This window comes from Hypanus sabinus, chromosome 9 (genome assembly GCF_030144855.1).
Source record: "Hypanus sabinus isolate sHypSab1 chromosome 9, sHypSab1.hap1, whole genome shotgun sequence".
NCBI classification, from domain to species: Eukaryota; Metazoa; Chordata; class Chondrichthyes; order Myliobatiformes; family Dasyatidae; genus Hypanus; species Hypanus sabinus.
In genome coordinates, this window is record NC_082714.1 from 13,219,242 (window position 1) to 13,245,983 (window position 26,742).

General features: G+C 44.1%; 1 protein-coding gene across 3 annotated transcripts in view; it reads left to right on the forward strand.

The window, feature by feature from the left end:
• Positions 1-7,338: 7,338 nt before the first annotated feature.
• Positions 7,339-26,742, forward strand: part of slc5a10 (solute carrier family 5 member 10) — a 197,587-nt gene continuing 178,183 nt past the window's right edge. For 2 of the 3 annotated variants that reach the window (XM_059979067.1, XM_059979068.1), the window contains exons 1-2: positions 7,344-7,497; positions 16,271-16,342. In XM_059979067.1, the coding sequence (XP_059835050.1) occupies positions 7,387-7,497; positions 16,271-16,342 (183 nt within the window). In that variant the 5' untranslated portion in view covers positions 7,344-7,386. Of the gene's footprint in view, positions 7,498-16,270; positions 16,343-26,742 lie in introns of all 3 variants that reach the window. The other variant, XM_059979069.1, reaches the window with a different exon arrangement.

Genomic DNA, 26,742 nt, shown 5'->3' on the forward strand with positions numbered 1-26,742 from the left:
AAAAAATACACAGAAACAAAGATGGCTGACAACCAATGTGCATGTTAGGCCGTATTCTGAAGCTATGGAACATAGCAAATACTAATTTCAACAGCAACCAGTCTTCAGATCTGAATGTGGATTGCAGATTGAGTTTAAAATGCAGCTCAGAGCTGTAGACTGGGGTTGATTGCAAACCAGGAAACATCCATTTATCTGAGCTGTCTGCATATGCCAGCAACAGAGACAGAGGTGATTAGCACTCACTCTGGGTGTGTTGGTGTGAAGATTTAGGTGTTTGAAATTTCGCGATCAGGCGAGATAGGGCATTTTCATTTTGATGGATGCCGCCTTTTTGAGGCACCGCTCCTTGAAGATGTCCTGGATGCTGGCAAGGCTAGCACCCATGATGGAGCTGACTGAATTCACAACCAGAGTGCAAAAGACAACAATTAATGCAAATACAAAAAAGAAAAGAAAATAATAATTATCGGGAACATGAGATGAAGAATCAAGATGGCACCAGAATACAAAGTTCCCTCGGTTGACATCTTCCAGGTAGTAAATGAAAATGGATTTTTTACATCTGTTTTTCACCTTAAGCGTGTTTCTGGGACTGTTGGAACCTATGATTTACAGCTTGGAGATCATCTGAATGATCTAGCTCTTGCTGGCTCCGAGAAGATTCCGGGAAGAGAGCATGTCCTCAGACGGCCTTGATGCGAAGGAACTTCAAGATGGGACATGAGCTGATGCTTGATTTTGCTTGGCCACCTGAAGTGTCCATTAATCACGGATTAAAGTGTCGCGTAAGACTGAGACATCGAGGCAAATGCAGAAGGCGAGCAAGAGTTTTAGCACCAACTGCCTTCCTTTTGATTGCTGCCGGAGAAGGAATTATCACTGTGGAAGACGAATAGGCCTCTCTGCCTCGTGTGGTGTCCCTCTCTTTCGATGAATGTCGGTGATGCCGTAGGATGGTATCACGGTTCTGAGTTTATGAATTGGACGATTGTGTTTACAGACTGTGGACTTGTTTAGACTTATGGTTTCAATATTCTCTTTTTTAATCGCCTATTCCTTTTCCATTTTGTTGTGTGGGAGGAGGGGGTTTTGGGGGTTGATGTTCCATTAGTATGCTGTTAGTTTTTTGTATGGGGGGGTTGATGTTTCTCTCTGAATGACTTTCATGTTCTTCCTTTGTTTTTTGGCAATCAGGAGAAATACATATTTTGGACTTGTTTACGGATACATCCTTTGATAATAAATGAACCTTTGACCCTTTGCTGAACTGTTTTTAAATTATATGCAACTCAAAGGAAGTACTGTAACCATAGAAATTGTCCTGTTGTTCCCCTTGTTCTTTAACATATAAAATGTGTTGTAATATTGGAACAGGAAGCCTCTTCTTCCAAGACTGTCTCCAGTAGGATGCCTGTTAGTGCACTGAATAAAGAGCTTCATATCACCAGCTTCAGTGCCCCTCCAGTGACAGTGTCCACAGTCACAACAGTGTAAAAGAAGGAAAACTGTGCAAATACAGAAAAAAAACAAGTAAGTAATAACCAATATTGAGAACATGAGTCTTTGAAAATGAGTCCATAAGCTGTGTAATAATAGTGTTGAGATGGTTCAGGAACTTGATGGTTGGAGAGTAATAGCTGTTCCTGAACCTGGTGTGGGTCCTGAGGCTCCTGTACCTCTTTTCTGATGGCAGCAGCGAGAAGAGAACTTGGCCTGGATGGTGGGCGTCCTGATAATTTATTGTGAATTTTCATTTCCGTCATCAGACTGGAATCGATGATTACAATTGGAAATAAAGACATGTTTATGAATGAGGTTGATAACGGCAGCACAGAGACACGGCAGAGTGGCTGCCTCAAGCCTCTAGAAACCTGGGTTCAATCCTGACCTCAGCGGCTGCCGAGGTGGAATTTGCATGCTCCTAGTGTAGGGTTAGTGGAAATGGGTGTTTGATAATCAACATAGGGCCAAAGACTCGATGATTCCTGTCTCTCTAAAGAGAAGCGTTTAATCAGTATTGCAACCTCACTATTAGTAGAACAGTGAGATTAAAAGAATCCTGTTTCTGCGCTGTAGTGCTCCATGACTATAGTTCTGCATGGACTAGATGGGCTGAAGGGCCTGTGTCTGTGCCTTGCTGCTCTACAATAGGGGTTCCCAACCCCTTTCTAATACCTTGGAGCTTTACCAATAACTGAGGGGTCCATGGACTCCAGGTTGAGGAATCCTGCTCTAGAATGTCGACTCAAGTGAAACTGGTAATCAAGTTAACACCAGTTAAATATAATGTTATTACTTGATGAACTTTATATTCCCTCTGACCTATTTATAAGTGAATAACCTGCCATTGAACTAGATGGACAATCTGTAAGCAGTACCTTCCATTCCAACGAGGCATTACTTGTTGAGGTAAAACTCAAAAAAATCTACAAAGTATGAGAAAACAGGTTCTAGGTAAATAACAAAATGTTATTTGTTACTTAACTCCAAGCAACAATCCTAGAATGAACTCCAACCTAGAGAGAAATTGTGAGAAATCCTCAAAATTACCAATTAATGTCATTTGGCCAAAAGCATAATATAACAGATGAGAAGTCCTTGTTTTCTCATTCGACAAATTTATTATGTTGTGCTTTGCTGGTGTTTGAACATCTTAGTGATAAAAATGTAACACAACAGAGTGTCTTCAAGCTTAGCTGAGCATAATTCAGTATCTGTGTCTCATTAATCTTGGCTGATGTTGCATAGTCACCAGCTGGCAAACTGTTTTGCAAATGGACCCACTCACTTAGTTATCCCATTTACTCTAAATTGAAGCCTAGACGACTGACAGGTGTATTGGTCTGTTGTCCTCTTTTAGATCCTAGTCTAAACATCTGCTTGATAACAAAAAAAAACAAGGATTAAAAAATGATTTTTTTTTTGTTTAGTGAACTGAATCTTTAACAGCGAACACTGCTTTGTTAGTAACACACACAAAATGCTGGAGGAACTCAGCAGGTCAGGCAGCATCTTTGGAGTGGAATAATCAGTTGATATTTTGTTAATTGGCCACTGTAAATTACCTCTAGTGAATAAAGAGTCGACCTTTCAGGCTGCGACCCCGTCTTCTTTCCTGATTCTCATTCTAATACCATGGCCTATCATGCCATGTTAAATGCTTATAACTGTAAGTTCCACCTGCAATCTAAAGTTATGAAATCATTGACACATACAACATGGAATAGGCTCTTTGGCCCATCATTTCTGCACTGACCATCACCACCATTTACACTCATAATATCATCACCATCATTACATGCCGTGCCGTATGCTGTGGACGATCATGGTCTCGTGACCATGATAGTTCTAGGCAAATTCTACAGAAGTGGTTTGCCATTGCCTTCTTCTGGGCAGTGTAAAGACAGGTGACCCCAGCCATAATCAATATTCTTCAGAGATTGCCTGCCTGGAACCTTAGGAGATTGTCTGCATGGAACCAGGACCTGTGATATGCACCTGCTGCTCATATGACCATCCACCTGCCTTCCATCTATCTTTGTATCATCTACAATCTTGCCCACAAAGCTATTAATTCTGTCATCCAAATCATTGACATCTATTGCAAAAAAGAAGCAATCCCAATACCAGCCCCTGCAAAACACCCACTAGTCATCGGCAGCCAACCAGAATAGGTCCCCTTTATTTTTATTATTTTTCTCCTGCCAATTAGCCAATCTTGTATCCATGCTAGTATGTTTCCTGTAATACCATGAGCTCTTATCTTCTTAATCAGCTTCATGGGTGGCACCTTCTCAAAGGCATTCTGGAAATCCATGTTAATAACATCCATTGGCTCTCCTTTGTCTATCCTGCCTGTTATTTCTTCAAAGAATTCCAACAGGTTTCTTAGGCAAGATTTCCTCTTAAGGAAACTATGATGATTTTGGCTTGCATTATCATGTGCCTCTAAGTAATGTGAAATCTTTAACTTACTTATGGACTCCAACATCTTCCCAACCATTGAGGTCCAGCCAATTATCCTACAATTTCCTTTCTTCTGCCTCCCTCTCTTCTTGAAGAGTGGAGTGACATTTGCAGTTTTGCAGTCTTCTGGGAACATTGCAGAATCTAGTGATCCTTGAAAGATCATTACTAATGCCTCCACAATCTCTTTAGACACTTCTTTCAGAATCCTGGAGTTAACCCAGGTAACTTATCTATCCTTCAGACCTTTCAGCTTCCCAAGCACCTTTTCCTTAGTAATAGCAACAACACTCACTTCCACATCCTGACACTCTCAAATCTCTGGCGTACTGCTAGTGTCTTCCACAGTGAAGATTGACACAAATTACTTTTTTCTGCCATTGTTTATCCCCCATTTCTACTTCTCCAGCAGTCTGATAGCAATTTTAGCCTCTTTTATACTCTTTATACAGTACATCTGAAAAACTTTTGGTATCCTCTTTTATATCATTAGCTACCACACCTTCATATTTCATCTTTTCTCTCCTTTATTTTCCTTATGTTGGTTTTAAAAGCTTCCCTATCCTCTAACTTCCCCCTAACTTTTACTCTATTATTTGCCCTTATGCTGTCTTTGATTTCTCTTGTCAGCCATGGTTGCCTCATCCTCCCTTTAGAATACTTCAGAGTACTTCCCCATCTTTGGGATGTATCTATCCTGCACCTTCTGAATTGCCCCCAGGAACTACAGCCATTGCTGTTCTGCCATCATCCCTGCTTGTGTCCCCTTTTCAATCAACTTTGGCCAGCTCCTCTCTCATATCTCTGTAATTCCCCTTACTCCACTATAACACTATACTGTACAGTGCATTTGGCTTTATCTTCTCTCTCAAACTGCAGGCTGAACTCTATCATATTATGATCCTTGCCTCCTAAGGTTCCTTTACCTTAAGTTCCCTAATCAAATCTGGTTTGTTACACGGTACCCAATTCAGAATTGCCTATCCCCTAGTGGGCACAACCATAAGCTGCTCTAAAACACCATCTCATAGCCATTCTGCAAATTCCCTCTCTTGGGATCCAGCACCAATCTGCTTTTTCCAATCTACCTGCATATTGAAATGCCCCATGACTATCATAACATTGTCCTTTTGACATGCCTTTTCTATCTCCTATTGTAATGTTTAGCCCACATCCTTTCTATTGTTTGAATGTCTATATATAATATCCATTGGGTCTTTTTATCTTGCAGCTTCTTAACTTTACCTACAAGGATTCTGTATCTTCTAATCTTACGTCACCTCTTTCTGAGGGTTTGATTCATTTTTTAACAACTGAGCCAACCCACCGCCTATGTTTACCTGCCTGTCATTTTGATGCAAGGCATATCCTTGAATGTTAACCCTGATCTTCTTTCAGCCATGACTCAGTGATGCCCACAACATCATAGTTGCCAATCTCTAACTGCGGTCCTGTATTCAGCACCCTTTTCGATTTTGTCCCTATGCTACCCTTCAGCTTAGTCCACTGACTCCAAATTTATCCTATTATCTGCCTATCCTTGCTCACAGTCCCCCTGCACAATGCATCGACTTGTATACCATCTGCCTCAGCCTCAACTGCCCTATAACTCTGGTTCATGTCCCCAGGCCAGATTAGTTTTAACCCTCTGCAACAGCTCTAGCAAACCTCCCTACAGGGATATTAGTCACTTCCAGGTTCAAGTGTAACCCATCCTTTTTGGACAGGTCAACAATTCACTAGGAGAGATCCCAATGATCCAGAAATCTGAAACCCTGCTGACAGCACCACTTCCTCGGCCACTCTTTCATCTGTACTATCATCCTATTCCTGCTCTGGGAGTAATCCAGAGGTTACTACCTTAGAGGTCCTGCTCTCAACCTCTTCCCTAACTCTTGATACTCACTGCACAAGACCATTACTACCGCTGTCATTGGTGTCAATGTGTACCTTCCCTCTTGTGAATCATCTGTAACTGTTCTGAGTCATCATGGACCATGGAGGCAACACGCCATCCTGGAATCTCTTTTGTGACCACAAAACCTTCTGTCTATCCCCTGACTACTGAGTCTCCTATCACTACCATGTTGCCTGACTTTAACCTTCTCTGATGAGCCCCAGAGCCAGCCACAGTTCCACTGGCCAGGTTGCTTCTGTTGTACCCTGATAGCTCAACACCACTGCCCTGAAGTGTTTAAAGGGGTATATTTGTTGCCGAGGGGAATAGATTCAAGGGACCCCTGAACTGACCGCTTACTCCCCTACCCCTCGTGGTGGTTACCATCTACTGGCTGAAGCCTGCACTCTGGGTGTGACCCCCTCAGAGAATTCATCCTCTGGGAAGGTCCTGAGTGGATCCAATTCTATCTTCAGTTCCTGTACCTGGTCAGTCAGTAGCAGAAATTAGGTGCACTTCCTGCGTATGTAGTCATGAGGGAGGCTGTCAGGTGCCCTGAAATCCCACATCTCACAGGAGGAGCCTGAACTACCATCCTGCCTACACTTGTCATGCCTCCAGCTTCTCAAACTTAAGCTCCAGCCTATGCTTGTTCTTGCCCAAGTCTGTTCCCTCCAACACTGACCCCTCCAACTCTAGCCGCTCCAACAACGTCCATTCTACTCATGCCTTGCTTCTTTTTATTTGCCCTGCCAGCTGCTTGAGAGATCACTTAGTGTGTCAAAGGAGAATAGGACCGAGCAGGATTGTGAATCAGCCATGATTGAATGGTGGAGCTAACTAGACTGAATGGCCTAGTTCTGCTCCTATGTTTTATGGTCTTAATAAACCCTTGTTTTCATTTACAAGGACAGATTGTAGAATGCTATGAGGGATTCTCTAATTGTCTTGTAATGGCAGGTTATAATGTGATGTGCTATGTTTCTGTTAAACAGTAAAGTAATAATTGAACTAATTATCTTGCAAGTATTGAAAACTGCTAACGCTAGAAATTTGAGTTAAAGACTAAACCTACTGACGACACACAACAGATGGATCCCACCTGAACAGATTTAGCTTTCTTGATGTCGAAAGCCTTTGTTGAATTGGCAAAAGAAAATGTCCTGTTCTTGTAAAATGTTCCAAGGAGAAGAACATAACACTTAGAAAGTCTTCTCTGGTTAATCGTTAATACCAGCCCCATGAAAGCTGATGCATTAAGTAATGAAAACAACATCTTACACCATATGGTTATCGCGTGCTGTACATTTCAGTACGTGTATTAGGATGCCTGACAGGGTGATTAAGAGCTTTGCTTTTTTAATTTAAGGGACAAACGAGCTGCTACCACATTTGGTTCATTGGGTTGAGATGAGACATTTGATTAATGTTCGATTTCCTACGTTAATCAGTTACATCATTGGCAATCAAAGTTCATAGAGAATTGATTTGGTTCATCCCTCTCAGACTCAAGAGAAACAATGGAAATGAACGAGACCAGCAGCTACTACCTTGCTGCCCAGACCTTCAGCATCTCAGATGTTATAGTAATCGTGGCTTATTTTATCCTTAATGTCTTTGTTGGCATGTGGGTAAGTGCTTGGTGTTAATTGTTGCCTATTAGTTTCTACAGTTTGTCTCTGTCCTTCAAGAATTGGCCTATTGTCCAAAATGGTGAATCAACTGAATAAACTAGCTGAAGATTTATTCCATAGTTGATTTAAACCTGACCATCCAGGCATCAAGCAAGCATCCTACTGAAAGGTGATATTCCGTTAACAAACATTGCTCATGAGAAATCGAGGAAGTCAGCTTGGTGTATGATCTCTTATTTTGATACATGATATACTGGAGCTTGTCTTTAGCACATCCAATCTAGGCAAGAATTAAACAAAACTGAATTTAAATCTTGAAAGCCATTATGATTGTTTAGCTAAAGTAATGCTTGGGATTAGCAAATTTTAATTGTCCTGGTGAAGGGTCTATGGCGAAATGTCGACTGTTTATTCTTCTCCATTGACGCTACTTGATCTGCTGAGCTCCTCCACCATTTGGTTAGTGTATGTGTGTGTGCACTATTCTGGATTTCCAACATCTGCAGAATCTTGTGTTTATGGTAACTTTTGATTGTTCTTTTGATTCTTTCACAGAGTGTTAATGCAATGCTGATCTTTTTAAGAGTCGCAGTACTATCTTCTGTTGAGTTATTCCCATTTGGAATCTTTGAAAGGAAACTCCTCTGATTTCTGAAATGTTGGAAAATTATTGCTCTCGCAAAGGATTTTGTACAAAAATTGAGAACTTTGCACTTGGCTCAGGGATTGAAATTAGGTTTTACTCTGTAATTAAAAAAAAGACTTGTATATATTGAAATTCACAGTACGTGGGCAGGGCCATGTCAGCTTCCACTCTTGCCGAAATGTGAAGAGAGCTTGGTCCTTGGTCTCTAAGCCTTGTTTGTTCATTCATGATCATTCTCGTGTTTCTGCCCGAGTCACTTTCAATATTATTTCTGCATTAGTGAAACAAAAGAGCCACATGAATATGCTGGAATATCTCAACAGATCTAGCAACATCTGTGTGATAAACTCCAGCAAAAGGTCATAGATATGAAATCCAAACTGTTTCTCTTTTCACGGATGCTGCCTGATTGCTGAATGTTCCCAGCTTTTTCTGATTTTTAATTTCATTACTTCTTTATTTTTGAGGAAGTAACTGTACTGCCCCCAGGAAAAACATTCAGCGAGACTATGGTGGGTCTCATAATTCCCTTTACCCACTCAATTTCTCCGATAGTCTAATATTGTATCTATTCCAGTAGGGTGGCCGATAGCGCAGCCAATAATGCGATTCGCTTTACTGCACCGGCGATCAGTGATCAGGGCTCAATTTTCGCAGTTGTCTACAAGGAGTTTGTATGCATTTTGTATGACCGTGTGGGTTACCTCCAGGTATTCCTGTTTCCACTCACATTCCAAAGACGTATGGTTAGGATTAGTGGAGCTATGTTGTTGCTGGAAGTGTGGTGACGGACTGTGTCAGTTGTTGTAAACAGCACGTTTCACTATATGTTTTAACTTACACATGACAAATAAAGCTAATCTTTAAAGATCTTTAAGCATTTATTAAATATACTTCCGATGTAAAGATCTCTGAAGGTTCACAATCTTCTCAATAAGGTTCTCTTCATCTTGGTCTCAGATGGTCAGCTGCTTCTTGTAAACTATGACCCAAATTCTGGACAGCTTCCATCAGGGAAACATCCTCACTTTATCATCAGTGCCATCAAGACCATTCCTGATCTTCTACACTTCAGTGAAATCACTCGTCATTCCTAGAAACATTGTGGAGTACATTTCCACAGGCAAATCGCTTCTCCCTGGAATCAGCCTGGTGAACCCCCACTGCACCATCTTCCTTGCCAGGCTTTTAAAGCAATGCCTTTCAAGCCCAAAACTGTACACAGTAACCCAGATGTAGTCTTGCCAGAGTAACTGTAACAAAACATTTTCTTCGTTTTAACATTTTATCACTTTATGGAAAAATAGTCTTCACAGCTCCCCGGAGAACTTCAGCACAACGATCTTATCTCAATGACCTCTGGCTTTCTCATCCTCCAAGTTCCTCAATACTTCATTGATACCCAGTCTCTCGTGACCTCAGGAGCTTCTAAAGCACATTGCATTAATAACATTGAAAAGCAAACCAGGTCTATTCTAGTTTACGGGACAGTAATGTGCTCTGTCTACACTTCCTGCTGACTCGGAAAAGCAGATAATCACAGTCCTCTCCCAGCATGGACATTCTCTTTTCTCCCCCCTACCACTGGGCAGATGATAACACACACACACCACCGAGGCGAAGGACAGGATCTGTCTTGTATAATGAAGATGAACTCTTGACTTCATGGCTGATTGCACCTTACTGAATATTTGCACTGTACTTTTCTGCAAATGTAGCACTACATTTGATGCACCATCAATAACTCTCTCTGAGACGTAAAGGCGAGATATCGGCTTTTATTGACTGGAAGAAGGAACAAGCAGTGAGTGACGACCATACTACATCCTGGAGTCAGAGAGGCTGGGCTCAGGCCTCGATCGCCTTTATACAGGGGTCTGTGGGAGGAGCCACAGGAGCAGTCAGCAGGGGGCATGTCCAGGCAGGTATATGTAGTTCACCACAACATTCTGCTTCAAAGTTCAAAGTAGATTTATCTTTGAAGTATGCATATTATAAACAACCTGAGGTTGTCTTCCTGCAGGCAGCCACAAAAAAAAGAAACACAATAGAGGCCATTAAAAAACCCACACAACAACCAACAAACATCCAATGTGCAAACAATTGAAAGGTGAACAAATAACATACAGATCCTGAACCGCAGAGAGTCGGTCATGAGCTCAGAGCTAGAGAGCCAGTTCAACAATGAGGCAAGTGAACCCCATTGAGGATCCCAGTGACCACAGGCCATGGCCACGGAGCCCGTTCAGTGACGATGACCACAGGCCACAGCTACAGAGCCCGTTCAGTGTCGATGACCGCAGGCCACAGTCACAGAGCCTGTTCAGTGACAATGACCGCAGGCCACAGTTACAGAGCTCATTCAGTGCTGATGACCGCAGGCCACAGTCACAGAGCCCGTTCAGTGTCGATGACCACAGGCCACAGTCACAGAGCCTGTTCACTGCTGAGGGGAGTTCCGATGACCGCAGGCCACAGCTACAGAGCCCGTACAGTGCTGATGACCGCAGGCCACAGTCACAGAGCCCGTACAGTGCCGATGACCGCAGGCCACAGTCACAGAGCCCGTACAGTGCTGATGACCGCAGGCCACAGTCACAGAGCCCGTTCAGTGACAATGACCGCAGGCCACAGTCACAGAGCCCGTTCAGTGCCGATGACCGCAGGCCACAGTTACAGAGCTCATTCAGTGCCGATGACCGCAGGCCACAGTTACAGAGCCCGTACAGTGCCGATGACCGCAGGCCACAGTTACAGAGCCCGTTCAGTGATGATGACTGCAGGCCACAGTTACAGAGCCCGTTCAGTGACGATGACCGCAGGCCACAGTCACAGAGCCCGTACAGTGCCGATGACCGCAGGCCACAGTTACAGAGCCCGTTCAGTGCCGATGACCGCAGGCCACAGTTACAGAGCCCGTACAGTGCCGATGACCGCAGGCCACAGTTACAGAGCCCGTTCAGTGATGATGACTGCAGGCCACAGTTACAGAGCCCGTTCAGTGACGATGACCGCAGGCCACAGTTACAGAGCCCGTTCAGTGCCGATGACCGCAGGCCACAGTCACAGAGCTCATTCAGTGCCGATGACCGCAGGCCACAGTCACAGAGCCCGTTCAGTGCCGATGACCGCAGGCCACAGTTACAGAGCCCGTACAGTGCCGATGACCGCAGGCCACAGTTACAGAGCCCGTTCAGTGATGATGACTGCAGGCCACAGTTACAGAGCCCGTACAGTGCCGATGACCGCAGGCCACAGTTACAGAGCTCATTCAGTGCCGATGACCGCAGGCCACAGTCACAGAGCCCGTTCAGTGACAATGACCGCAGGCCACAGTCACAGAGCCCGTTCAGTGCCGATGACCGCAGGCCACAGTTACAGAGCTCATTCAGTGCCGATGACCGCAGGCCACAGTTACAGAGCCCGTACAGTGCCGATGACCGCAGGCCACAGTTACAGAGCCCGTTCAGTGACGATGACCGCAGGCCACAGTCACAGAGCCCGTACAGTGCCGATGACCGCAGGCCACAGTTACAGAGCCCGTTCAGTGCCGATGACCGCAGGCCACAGTTACAGAGCTCATTCAGTGCCGATGACCGCAGGCCACAGTTACAGAGCCCGTACAGTGCCGATGACCGCAGGCCACAGTTACAGAGCCTGTACAGTGATGATGACCGCAGGCCACAGTTACAGAGCCCGTTCAGTGACGATGACCGCAGGCCACAGTTACAGAGCCCGTTCAGTGACGATGACCGCAGGCCACAGTTACAGAGCCCGTTCAGTGCCGATGACCGCAGGCCACAGTTACAGAGCTCATTCAGTGCCGATGACCGCAGGCCACAGTTATAGAGCCCGTTCAGTGATGATGACTGCAGGCCACAGTTACAGAGCCCGTTCAGTGCCGATGACCACAGGACACAGTCACAGAGCCCGTACAGTGATGAGGGGAGGAAACCTCACGGAGCAATGAGCTGAATACTGGTTCAAATTGCGCAAACAGTTAAAAAAAAACATGAACAGAAACACATGGAGTATGAACTGCAGAGTCCCTGAAAGCGAGTCCACAGCACTGCAGCCTGTTCGGTGCTGAGGCGAGTGAAAACCCATCCAGGAACCCGATGGCCGCAGGGCAACCATTGCCCTTGAACCTGGTAGCATGAAACCCCAGTCTCCTCCATCTCCCGCCCGACAATAGTAGTGAGAAGAGAGGGAGGCCAGTCAAATTCAGGCAGACAGCACTGAACACCTGTTCATTTTTCACTCTCGTCCTGGACTATAAAACTTGCTCGACACTTTAATCAGTGCAGAGTACTATGGGTTCATCTTCCACCATCAGGCCTTGAGGCAGCGTACATCCCCAACAATGACTAGCCGGCTGTACCTATACTCTCAAGGGTCTAGATTGCCAAACACCCTCCCAGGATATTGCAGAAGTGCCAGATCATTTAGTCACAAACAAGAGAAAATCTGCGGACGTCAGAAATCCAAGCAACATGCACAAGTGCTGGAGGAGCTCAACAGGCCAGGCAGCATCTAGGAAACGAGTACAGTCGACGTTTCGGGCCGAGACCCTTCATAAGATCGTTTAGTCAGTACAAAAGCACATTCTTAAAAGGGAAATTACAGGCTGCACCCTGCAGCAAGCACAGTTCAGAAGTATGTTTACTAGAGGATCTAGTAGTTTTGTGTGCTGTCTGCAAAACATGGCTGTTGGTTGTTGGCACCATCTTGCCAACTCTACTCCAAAGGTACTCCTCCCTAGTACCACCGCGATATACTTATGCTTTCAGATGAATTGTATGCATGGCATGCAAGGCAAAGTATGCCGTACTCACTGTACCTCACTGCATGAGACAGTAATAAACCAATTATTAACCTGCTACAGTAGGTCATTGCAAAGATTTGGAACAGAATCACAAAGGGCAGTGCTAAGTCAACCATGTGACATTAAAAGTAAGTTTAAATATTTGAAATCAGCGCTTTCCTCTTCCTCTAACCATAACCAGACAAGTGTTTTATGGAACTTCTTCCTCCTCATTGAACTTTTTTTGCAAGCTTAGAAAGACTTATTACAGTCTATCCATTGGTTATATGCATTTATATGTCACAATTATAAGTAAAGAGATAAGACAGGATGATACATCTCATTGAGCTCAAAGGAAGTGACCACTTCTGGAAGCAGTCTGATTTGGTTGGCGACCGATTCCTGTGTCCCATATTTTATTGGGAGTCAGCCTACGCAGACTCACAGCATGGTAAGATTCTCTCACTAACTTTCCCTGTAGTTTATTCAGCATAATGGATGAATCAAAGTAATACAATCAGGTTTCTCTGCTCTGTATTAAATATTAGGGTCAAGGAGATGTGCAGCAGGGAAACAGGTCCCTTGGCCCATTGAGTTTCTGTTGACCATCTCCTAGGGCCCTTAAGCTCTTGGTGGAGCATAGGTTATCGATGACCTCCGTCTCCATCTGACCTCTGTTTTGAGCCATTTTCTTGAGAGTGGACCTGGAGTGTCCCCATCATCTAGTTTCAGCCTTGTGTCTCTCCTCTATGTGTTCTTTGGACGTCCCTTTTCCCTCTTTCCTTGGGATTCCATTTTATCACCTGTCCAGTGATGTTGTTGCTTGGCTTCCTCAAGGTGTGGCCAATCCACCTCCGTTTCTGTTGGTGTATTTTGTTGACCATCAAGCATCTACTTATAACAATTCCATCCTGCCCTCTTCTGTTCTCCCAACGTTCCCATCAACTCTCCCAGATTCTACTCCTCGTTAAAACACCGGGGACAATTTATAGTAGGCAGTTTGGGAGGAAACAGGAACGCTCGGAGGAAAACTGTACAGCCACAGAGAGAATGTGCAAACACTATTCTGCATACCACAATTCCCATGGAGATTGTGTAGTGGGAGAGAGAGTTTACAAGAAGCAAGCGGGGTTAGTCAGGACATTCTACATTCAGATTCAGATTCAGTTTATTGTCATTTAGAAACCACAAATGCAATGCAGTTAAAAAATGAGACAACGTTCCCCCAGAATGATATCACAAAAGCATATGACAAAACAGACTACACCAGAAAATCCACATAACGTTTGGCAATCCCCAATCCAGAGTCCAGAGAGGCTGCTGCATATTAATATCGTGCTATCGTCTAGAGCATTCCCTGGAAAGGAGCTCCAAATCCACCAGACAAAACAAGACCAAAAACTAAAGCTACAAGACCTGCACAAAACCACATAATTACAATATATAGTTACAACAGTGCAAACAATAGCATAATTAATAAAAAAAAAACAGACTACGGGCACAGTAAAAATAGTCCAAGATGTTAAAGGACTGTAAGTTCAAAAGAAATCACCACAGTTTCCACAAGTCCCCAGGGTCCCGACAGACTCGCCATCCCACGCCGGCGGCAGAAGGGAATGCCCCCACTATGGACTTCCAAGGTGCCGCCCGACTCAGCCTCACAGACGCAGCACACAATGAAAGCTCCGTCGAAACCAGCCTCGCAGACGCAGCACACAATGGAAGCTCCGTCAAAACCAGCCTCGCAGACGCAGCACACAATGAAAGCTCCGTCGAAACCAGCCTCGCAGACGCAGCACACAATGGAAGCTCCGTCAAAACCAGCCTCGCAGACGCAGCACACAATGAAAGCTCCATTGAAACCAGCCTCGCAGACGCAGCACACAATGAAAGCTCCGTCAAAACCAGCCTCGCAGACGCAGCACACAATGGAAGCTCCGTCGAACCCAGCCTCGCAGATGCAGCACACACCGAAAGCGACCCGAGTCCGTCGAAAGGAATTCTCCAAGATTGTGCATGATTAGACGATTGGCAAGGGCTAATAAAAATAAGTTAGGTTTAAGTGGAGTGGCCTAAGTGTGAATGAGCCAGTGTTAGAGTGGGAAGTTCAGACTTTGGCTCGTAGAGGCTTCGGTGAGGAGAGACAAAGGCTTGCTTAATTTAATTTGTCTTTCTTATTACACAGTTAGAGCAAGCAGGATAGTGGAGTGCTTCTCTTGTAGGGAACATGTTGCAGTCTGACCTGTTGAGTTCCTCCAGCATCTGATATGTGTGTGTGTCTCTCTCTAGTTGTGAACTCCCCTACCCTGGGAAAAAGGCTGTGATTTCTGCCCTGCTATACAGTGAAATCTCCACTTCCTACATTGCAGGGAAACAAAGTCCCAGCATATCAGGTCTCTCCTTATAACAAGCCCTCTAGTCCAGACAATGTCCCTGTGGACACTTTCACATCACCCCACACTGCGTCACAAGACTGATGTGATTTTTAGCGGCCCATCACTGTTGTGCCATCAGCTTGCACACAGGGCAATCCCACAAACAACTATAGTCAAAATTTGCTGGATTAGACTGATTTTAACTATCAATCACTTTCTCTTTCTGTAACTCAGAAAGCCACAGGAGGGTTTTTTTAAAAATCTTCTTCCTCTTTCTTCATGTGAGCCTTCCAATCTGAATGAGATAAGCATCATTGACTGAGTGACGGCCATCGGCCAGGATCCTGGTGAAGAGGTATTCCTCTCTTCCTGTGACATGGTTCATGTGATCACAGCAATTTCCTAATACATGTAAATTTACACCCAGTGGCCATGTTACAGGGTACGCTTGAACATCTGCTGTTACTGCAAATAGCTATCAGCCAATCATGTGGCAACAACTCAATGCATAAAAGCATGTTGATGAGGTCAAGAGGTTCAATTTGTTGTTCAGACCAAACATCAGAATGGGGGAAAGAAGTGATCTAAGTGACATTGATTTTGAAATGATTGTCGGTGCCAGACAGGGTGGCTTAAGTATCTCAGAAACTGCTGATCCGAATTTTTCATGCACAACCATCTCTAGAGTTTACAGAGAATGGTGCGATAAACAGAAAACATGCAGGGAGCAGAAGTTCTGTGGGTGAAAATGGCTTCTGCGACTTTCAGATTTTCATTGACTGCAGGTTACAGTTGCATTTGATTAGTGAGGTATTATACAAAATAATTTATTTATTGTTTCAAATGTATTTCCACAATGCCTGTTTGCTGCAAAATGTTACGCATCTTAGCGGCACCTTCTGATCTTCCCAGTGCAGTAATTCCCACTTTCTTTTCTCCTTACAGTCCTCTTGCAAAGTGAGCAGGAACACTCTCAGTGGATATTTCCTGGCTGGCAGAGACATGTCCTGGTGGCCGGTAAGTGCTCAAAGATTTAAAGTACATTTATTACCAAGGTACGTATGCAATACACAACTCTGAGATTTGTCTCCCCTACAGACAGCCATGAAACAAAGAAAACCAAAATGAGTTCCTCTATAGATCAAAAAAACAACCTGCTGAGGATACACCCATTCTCTAATATTGACCTTAATGGGAGGCAGCTCTAGTCTATTTAATTTATCGGTGTCTTAATTAGATTCTTAGAGTCCAGCGAGGTGTTTATTGATCATCTTGCTAGCTTAATGAATGTCAGGATTTTCTATTATCCTGAATGAGTTGTTCTTTGCTGTAGAATTAAAAATAAAACCTATTTTAGTTTCACGAGGTTTGTGTAATCGTCAAAAATCAAAAGAACTATATGGGTTGAACAGCTGAAATAAAAGTGGAAAATGTCGAAAATATTCAACACAACAGACAATATTTGTTGCTTTGTAATTCCTGTAATTTTCTATTCTTTTTCTATTTTATTGCAATCCCTTAAAATACTCTGCACTGAAGCTTGCATTTATTTTCAAGTTTAAGTTGAATTGTCATTCAACCATACATGAATACTTCTGAAGACAGCCAAATGAAACAGTGTTACTCCAGGGTCAAGCTGCAGAACTTCGTACCAACAGTCATACGCACTGCAAGGCACATGTAGCACTTGTAATTATAACAGCACTAAACATACAGTCACACAAAAAATACATAATATAGCTCAAGTCCCTCTGCAACAGGTAACCCCGTGCCATTAGCGTCTGGTTGTGCTACAGCCAAGGCCACGTAGCTCTCCCACTGTTGGTCTTGCCATCGAACTAGTGAACCGGACTTGCAGTATTCTACATTAGCAATGTCCAGCAGGGACTTGTGATACACATGCTGTTGTTATGCATATGTTAAATATAAACGTGAATAATTTATTGAGAACACAAGAGATTCTACAGATGCTGGAAATCCACAGCAACACACACACACACAAAGTGCTGGAGGAACCCAGCATGCCAGGCAGCATCCACTGTACTCTACAAATGTCTTACACACACACACACACACACACAACTATATAGCTAGGGTGCCGAAGACTTTTGCACAGTACTGTAGTAATTTTATGTATTGCACTGTACTTCTGCCACAAAAAAACACAAATTTCATGACATACGTGAGTGATGATAAACCTGATTCTGATATGCATCTCTATTGTGGACTGAGAGTGGGAAGGGGGCAGGGAGAGGGGAATTATTGTTGGGAAAAGGGGAAGTGAAGGGGGGGGAGTGGGAAGCATTCTGTAATGATCAATAAACTATTTGCTTGGAATCAAATGACCTTGCCTGGTGTCTCAGGGTTAAGTGTGTCTGCACCTGCGACACCCACTCAGCCCCTAGCACTCCTTCTTTGTCACCTGTCCCACGTCCCTCCCAATGACACTCCACCCTCGCTATTCCCAACATCCTTTGCTCCCGTCAGATTTACAAACTTGCTTTCTGCTCCTCACTGACAAATACAGTTCTGTGCAAATGCCTTAGGCATCCTAGTTATATATATGTGCCTAAGACTTTTGCACAGTACTGTATAGAGAGGAATAAACAGTCGATGTTCCGGGCCAAGTCCTGTTGGAGGGTCACTTGCCAATAAAGACTTTATCCCTTTTCACTCTTCCTGTTACCACCATTGGGGAGGAGGTACAGGAGCCTGAAGGCTCACATTCAGAAATAACCTCTTACGTACCATCAGATTTCATAACAGCGCATGAACCTGTGAACACTACCTCATTAACACAAGAGATCCCGCAGTTGCTGGAAATCCAGATCGGCACACACGAAATGTTGGAGGCATTCAGCAGGTCAGGCAGCATCTATGGCGTGAAATAAGCAGTCGAAGTTTTGGGCTGAGACCCTTCATCAGGACCTATTGAAGGGTCTCAGACCGAAACACTGACTGTTTACTAATTTCCGTAGATGCTGCCTGACCTACTAAGTTCCACCAGCATTTGCAGAATCTTTTGTGTATGATTTATTGAGTCTTTGTTTATGTATTGTTTTTCACAAATTCTGTTGTATTTCTTTATTTTCCTGTAAATCCCTGCAAGAAATGAATCTCAGGGTAGTGGATGGTAACATATACGTACTTCGATAATACATTGGACTGCTTTGAATCGGTAGACTGGATTCAGGGATTCATCTTCGAACCTGGATGAGTATGCTGCAATTGTTACCGACTTCATTAAAACCTGTGTGGATGAGTGTGTGCCTACAAAGACTTGCTGTACATTCCCAAACAAAAAGCCGTGGATGAACCAGGAGGTGCGTCGTCTGCTGTAGGCTAGATCTGTGGCATTCAAGTCTGGCAACCCAGGCCTGCACCAGAAAACCAGGTATAATTTGCGGAGGGCGAAGAGACAATTTCAAATGAGGTTGGAGGCGACATCAGATGCACGGTAACTCTGACAGGGTCTGCAAGACATTATTTCCGACAAAGCGAAACCCAATAGCGTGAATGGCAGTGATGCTTCACTATCAAATGAACTCATCACGTTCTATGCCCGCTTTGAAAGGGAGAACACAACTACAGCTGTAAAGATCCCTGCTGCACCTGGTGACCCTGTGATTTCCGTCTCAGAGGCCGATGTTAGACTGTCTTTAAAGAGAGTGAACCCTTGCAAGGCAGAAGGTCCTGATGGAGTATCTGGTAAGGCTCTGAAAACTTGAGCCAACCAACTTGTGAGAGTATTCAAGGACATTTTCTACCTCTCACTGCTACAGGAGGAAGTTTCCGTTTGCTTCAAAAAGGAACAATTATACCAGTGCCTAAGAAGAATAATGTGAGCTGCCTTAATGACTGTCGCCCAGTAGCACTCACATTAACAGTGATGAAATGCTTTGAGAGGTTGGTCATGACTAGACTGAACTCCTGCCTCAGCAAGGACCTGGGCCCACTGCAATTTTCCTATTGTCACAATAGGTCAATGGCAGACACAATCTCAATGGATCTCCACACGGCTTTAGACCGGACAACACAAACACCTACTTCAGGATGCTGTTCTTCGAATATAGCTCAGCATTTAATACCACCATTCCCACAACCCTGACTGTGAAGTTGCAGAACCTGGGCCTCTGTACCTCCCTTTGCAAATGGATCCTCATCTTCCTAACCAGCAGACCACAATCTGTGCAAATTGGTGATAACATCTCCTTCTCACTGACGATCAACACTGGCGCACCTCAGGGGTGTGTGCTTAGCCCACTGCTCTACTCTCTATATACACATGACTGTGTGGCTAGGCATAGCTCATATACCATCTACAAATTTGCTGATGATACAGCCATTTTTGGTAGAATCTCAGGTGGTGACGGGAGGGCGTACAGGAGTGAGATATGCCAACTAGTGGAGTGGTGTCACAGCAACAACCTGGCACTCAATGTCAGTAAGATGAAAGAGCTGATGGTGGACTTCACGAAGGGTAAGATGAAGGAACACATACCAATCCTCATAGAGGGATCAGAAGTGGAGAGATTAAGCAGATTCAAGTTCCTGGGCGTCAAGATCTCTGAGGATCTAACCTGGTTCCAACATAATGATGTAGTTATAAAGAAGGTAAGACAGCAGCTATATTTTATTAGGAGTTTGAAGAGATTTGGCATGTCATCAAATACACTCAAAAACTTCTATAGTTGTACCATGGAGAGCATTCTGACAGGCTGCATCACCGTCTGGTATGGAGGGGCTACAGCACAGGTCTGAAAGAAGCTGCAGAAGGTTGTAAATCTAGTCAGCTCCATCTTGGGTACTAGCCTACAAAGTACCTAGAACATCTTTAGGGAGCGATGTCTCAGAAAGGCAGCATCCATTATTAAGGACCTCCAGCACCCAGGGCATGCCCTTTTCTCACTGTTACAATCAGGTAGGTACAGAGGCCTGAAGGCACACACTCAGCGATTCAGGAACAACTTCTTCCCCTCTGCCATCCGATTCCTAAATGAACATTGGATCTTTGGACACTACCTCACTTTTTTTACTAACACAAGTTTTAAAAATCTATTCACTATATGTCAAGATGTACAAAAAGCTGGATGAATTCAGCAGGTTGGGCAGCATCCGTTGAAAGAAACAGTCAACATTTCGGGTCAAGACCCTTTAGCAGAGTGAGTCCTGACGAAGCGTCACGACCTGAAACGTTGACTGCTTCTTTCAACGGATGCTGCCCGACCTGCTGAGTTCATCCAGCTTGTTTGTACGTCTTGATTTGACCACAGCATCTGCAGTGTACTTTGTGTTTACTATTCACTATATGTAATTGATGTATTTGTTTTTTATTATTAATATTTTCATTTATTATTATATTTCCCCCTTTTCTTCTATATTATGTATTGCATTGAACTGCTGCAGCTAAGTCAACAAATTTCACATCACTGAAATTTGATAATAAACCTGATTCTGATTCGGATTTTGTGCAGAGATGAAGATAAAAGAAGCTTAAATGTCAATACTGCTCTTCAACGCTAGGGGTCACTACAGACTGCATTATAACCGGTCTAATATTTTGAGGTATCGATGCTGATAATTATGAAAGGAAATGCTACAGCCAATTTGCACATAACAAGGTCTCATTAATATCTCTGTAATTATCCCTTGAAAGTGGCATCATAGGGAGAAAGAGTCATAAAGTTTCCTGGCACATTGGCCTTCATAAGGGAATTGGGATGTTATATTGAAATTGTATGAGACTGCTGAGGCCTAATTGGGAGTATCGTGTCTAGTTTTGGTCAGCTTCCTTCAAGAAGGATATAAATCAGATTGAAAGAGTGCAGAGAAAATCACAAGGATGTTGCTGTGACTTGACCTGAGTTACAGGGAGAGATAGAATAGATTACAACTTTATTCTCCAGAATGTAGAAAATCGAGGGGAAATTTGACAGAAGTACGCAAAATTATAAGACCATAAAATTTAGGAGCAGAACTAGACCATTTGGCCTATCGAGTTTGCTCCATCATTTCATCATGGCTGATCTAATTCTCCTCTTGTCCCCAATCTCCTGCCTTCTCTCCATATCACTTCATGCTCTGACCTATCACAAATCTAACAACTTCTGCCTTAAGTATACATAAAGACTTGGCCTCTACAGCTGCCATTTCTTTGCCCATTCTCCTAATCTATCTGAGTCCTTCTGTAGAATTATAAGGGATATAGATAGGTTAAATGCGAACAGGCTTCTTCCACTGATGCTGGGTGAGACCACGATCAGAGGTCATGGGTTAAGGGTGAAAGGTGAAATCTTCAAGGGTATCTTCTGCACTCAGAGCTTCCAGCAGTGCTGCACCCCCTCAGTACTGTGCTGAAATGGAAACCTAGTCACTGTGGATTGGGATTTCAATTCTCGAGTTTCTGACACAGTATGTTGTGCTGCAGTAGCACATATGTAGTGTCGAGACCTGCAACGTCAAGTCAAGTTTATTGTTGTTTAACAATACACACATATACCGTCAAACGAGATGATTCTCCTAAACAGGGTGTAAAGCACTGTAGTATACATAACACATAACTTATGAAAGTAAGGATGAAATTACAGATGGAATACACATAAATAAGTGAAGTGCATACATTAAATATTGTAAGGTATGGAACAGATTAACCAGTGGTACTTTGAATACAGTGCGGCAAGGACTTTGAAGCCTAATGGCCTGAGGGAAGAAAGTGTTTCTCATCCTGACCATTCTTGTTTTTATGCATCGTAGTCTCCTGCCTGATGGTAGAAGGTCAAAGAGGATGCTAGATGGATGGGTGGGATCTTTAATAATACTGCGTATTTCCCTCCCCTTTGTCTCACCACACAGTCCCTTTTCTCTGTTTCCCATTCCCCATTCTGGTGGCTCCCTCACCCCTTCCCTTCTCCACACCTGCCCTCGCTTTGGCTCCCCTCTTCCATCCCTTTCTCCCATGCTCCACTCTGCTCTCCTATCAGATTCCTCCTTCTTCAGGCCATTTCCCATCAGGCCACCTCCCATCTTCTTACATTGGCCCCTTGTTATGTTTTGAATGTAGCCTCCATGCCCCCAGTTGACCCCCGTTCGCCTAGGGTAAACCGCCATCTTCCTGCCAGTAGTGCAATACTTCGGTGTAAATACGGTGTAATGCCCCCCAGTACACACTCACAAGATAAATATCAGACAATACCCAAAAGTGAGTAAATAATTGCAACTTTATAGTAATTTCTCAGTGATGGGGTTAGTAGAAACAGATAACCTAAAGGCGCCAGAGTAATAATCAGTTTGTGCACAAATTTTAACACGTTGGAGCTCACACCTCCGGTTCCCTTCCACAATGACCTTCCGAGCCTTCGGCCACCGTCCGAACCTCTGACGTCCAATATCCGTCGCTCTGGAACCGCTGCCCGCTCCACACACGTCCGTCCTCCTCGCTCTCCTCCCGAAAAAGTCCGCGAACTCCCACTCAGCTCACACAGACAAGATAGCATAACAACTCTCCATCGGTTATTTCCCCCCTTATCAGTAGTCATAACCCAAACATACCAGACACATAGCATTACAGAGAAGCCATTTCGTTAGCCTAAGCAGTTAATACCATGGTTACTGGTACTGAGAAACCTACGTGTAACTCCAGAACATAAACCTGATTGCAAGAAAAAGATGGAGGGTCAAGAGATGCGAGTCTTAATTTGTTCTTCTACTTTAAGCGAGGCTCGCACATATTACATGGTAGCATCATGGCGAATGCAAATCATGTACTTTGTACATGTAACCATAGTGAGTTATTTAAACAACAAGGAATGATTAATCAAATAATATATTTATGATATTTCTCAAATATTGCATATATATTAAATGCACACCATTCCCCTCTCTCACCTTCCCCCTACCTTGTCTCACCCAGCACCTGCTAGCTTGTAAGCCTTCTCTCTCCTCCCATTGGCTTCTGCCCCCCCACCCCCATTTCCAGTCCTGATGAAGGGGCGCAGACAAAAAACGGTGACTATTTATTCCCTTACACAGATCAGAATCAGAATCACTGGCATATGTTGTGAGATTTGTTGTCTCTGCAGCAGCAGTACATTGCAATGCGTGATAATGGAGGAAAAAACCTGACGTACTGTAATTCATAGTTTTCATAACTCATATACTATATATAATAGTATAGTGTAAAAGATAGTGCAAAAATACAAATTTAAAAAAGTAGTGAGGGAATGTTCATGGGTTCAATGCCCATTCAGAAATCTGATTGCAGGGGGGAAGAAGCTGTTCCTGAATCAGTGAGTGTCTTCAGGCTCTTGTACCTCCTCCCTGATGAGAAGGGGGCATGTCTGGGTGATGGGGGTCCCGGAGGCTAGTGCCCATGATGGAGCTGACTACATTTACAACTCTCCGCAGCTCATTTCGATCCTATGCAGTAGCAACACACACACACATACACACACACACACGCACGCACACATGCACGCACGCACACACACACACACACACATGCACACACACACACACAGACACACACACGCACACACACACACACACACACACACACGCACACACACACACGCACACACACACACACACGCGCACACACACACACACACACACACGCACGCACACACACACACACACACACACACACACACACGCACACACACACACACACACGCGCACACACACACACACACACACACACAGACACACACACACACACACACACACACTCAGTTAGAATGCTCTCCATGTCAAAATTTGTGAGTGTCCTTGCTGACGTATCGAATCTCCTCAAACTACTAATGAACTACAGCCGCATTTGTGCCTTCTTTGTAGCTGCATTGATACGTCAGGCCCAGGAAAGATCCCCAGAGATATTGCCAGCTAGGGATTTGAAATTGATCCCCCTAGGGGGGCTTGTCTTACCCTTTTTAAGGCCACACCCAGTTGTTTAGCTGCCTGACCTGCAGAGTTCCTCCAGTGTTTTGAGTGATGCTTAAGGTTTCCAGCACCTGTAGTCTCCGGAGTCTGCAGAGCTGATACTAGGTCAATCTGTATTGAGTTTCCCTTCAGTGCTGATCTAAAGAATCACAGATTGAGAATAGCGAGGTCCCCTGTTTGAGCCGCGGGAGAATTGCTCTCAGGGAGCGGTGAATGCTTGGAATCTGCCCCCCCAACCCAAAGTACTGAATCATTGAATATAGTCAGGGGTGAAATAAAAGAACTCATCTCACTCCAACCATCAGGAAGGAGAATGCACACTCAAGTGTTTTAGGAACAGCTTCTTCCCCCACGATAGGTTTCTGAACAGACACTGAACCAACCCATGAACACAACTTCACTATTCTGCTCTCTATTTTCACTACTTAATTATTTTTTAATACACTCAGTGGCCACTTTATTGGGTACACCTGCTCTAATCGGCCAATCATGTGGCAGCCACTCACTGCAGAAAAGCATGCAGACGTGGTCAAGAGGTTCAGTTATTGTTCAGACCAAATATCAGAATGGGGAAGAAATGTGATCTAAGGACTGACCGTGGAATGATGGTGCCAGATGGGGTGGTTTGAATATCTCAGAAACTGCTGATCTCTTAGGCTTTTCACAAACGACCAAGTCTACAGTTTACCAGGAATGTTGCAAGAAACAGTGAGAGCAAGTTCTGTGGGCAAAAACTCCTTGTTAATGAGAGAGGTCAGAGGAGAAGGGCCAGGCTGGTTCAAGCTGATTGGAAGGCAACGGTAACTCAAATAACCAGATGTTACAACAGTGGTGTGCAGAAAAGCATCTCTGAATGCACAACATGTTGAGTCTTGAAGTGGACGGGCTCCAGCAGCAGAACACCACACCGGGTTCCACTCCTGGACCTAATAAAATGGCCAATAAGTTTATCGTTCTTATTTTTATTTACAATATCTTTTTATGTATTGCAAGACAGCGAAGTTCACAACGTAGGTCAGTAATAATAACCTGATTCTAGATCAATGTTTCTGAACAGGAGGTTAAGTGGAGGTGCAGATGGAGCGGGGTTTCCTCCAGAGCAAGTGCTTCCATCCATTTTATTGCCATGGACCAAGCAAGGCATCCATAGACCCCAGGTTGGGAACCCCTGCCCTAGATGCTCCGGTTCCCTCCCACATCCCAAAGTCCTGTGAGTTCGTAAATTAGTTGTCCAAGTGTGTAGCTAGGTGGTCAAACGGGCAGAGATAATGAGAATCAAATATTTTCTATTGCGTGCAATTTATGCTTTTGTCTGTGAATGTGACTTATCTGACGGAATGTGCCTCAGATGCAGCTGCTAGTAAGTTTTTCATTGCACCTGTGCACACGCTTACATGCAGCATGGTCGCAGGAAAGCAGCATCCATCATCGGGGTCTCCCATCACCCAGGCCGGGTTCTCTTCTCACTGTTGCCATCAGGAGGGAGGCATAGGGGCTTCAGGACTCACAGCACCAGGTTCAGGAACAGTTATTACCCCTCAGCCATCAGGGTCTTGAACCATAGAGGTAACTTCACTCAACTCCACTTCAATCACTGAACCGTTCCCACAACCTATGGATTCACTTTCAAGAACTCTTCATCTCATGTTTTTGGTATTTATTTTTTATTTATTTACTATTATTTTATTTCTTTCTTTTTGGACTGGCACAGTTTGTTGTCTTTTGCAGGTTGGTGTGGTCTGTCATTGATTCTGTTATGATTATTACTCTATCAAGGATTTATTGAGTGTGCCCGCAAAAAGATAAATCTCAGGGTTGCACTTGCTGACATATAAGCACTGTGATAATAAGTTTATTTTGAACTTTGAACTTGTACTGGAGCATGCATATGACAACAACCACACCTGGTGAACTGTGAGCACTATAGGGTTCAGAAGAGGTTCATGAGAATGATCCCAGACTGAAAGGGTTAACTTAAGTAGTGCTTGATGCCTCTTGGCCTGCACTTGCTGGAGTTTTGAAGTTTAGAGTCTTGGGATGTCAAGGGTGACGGGGCAAAGGCAGAAGAACGGGGTTGAGAGGGGTAATAAGTCAGCCATGGTGGAATGGCAGAGCTGGCTTGATGGGCTGAGTGGCCTTATTCTGCTCCTAGGTCTCATGAAGTACAATGAGATACAATAAGATAAATTCAGCTTTGACTTACATAGGGAGCTTGAGGGGTCGATTAGCCAGCAGCAGCTCTGGTTTGTGCACCCACAACCCATAAGCTCAGTTACAGCATACAGGAGACCCAGACTCCGGTTACCTGCCTCAACAGCTCCCAGCAGAGATCGGCAGGTTAAGAATTATGAGGATGAAAACCATTTCATAAAATTACTGGAGGATCAAAGATAAAATGCAGAATTAGCTTAGGAAACGTTAAGCCCCCAGCTGGCAAATATCATCGTCATTAAAAGGTACCAGACTATGCTTGCTTTAAC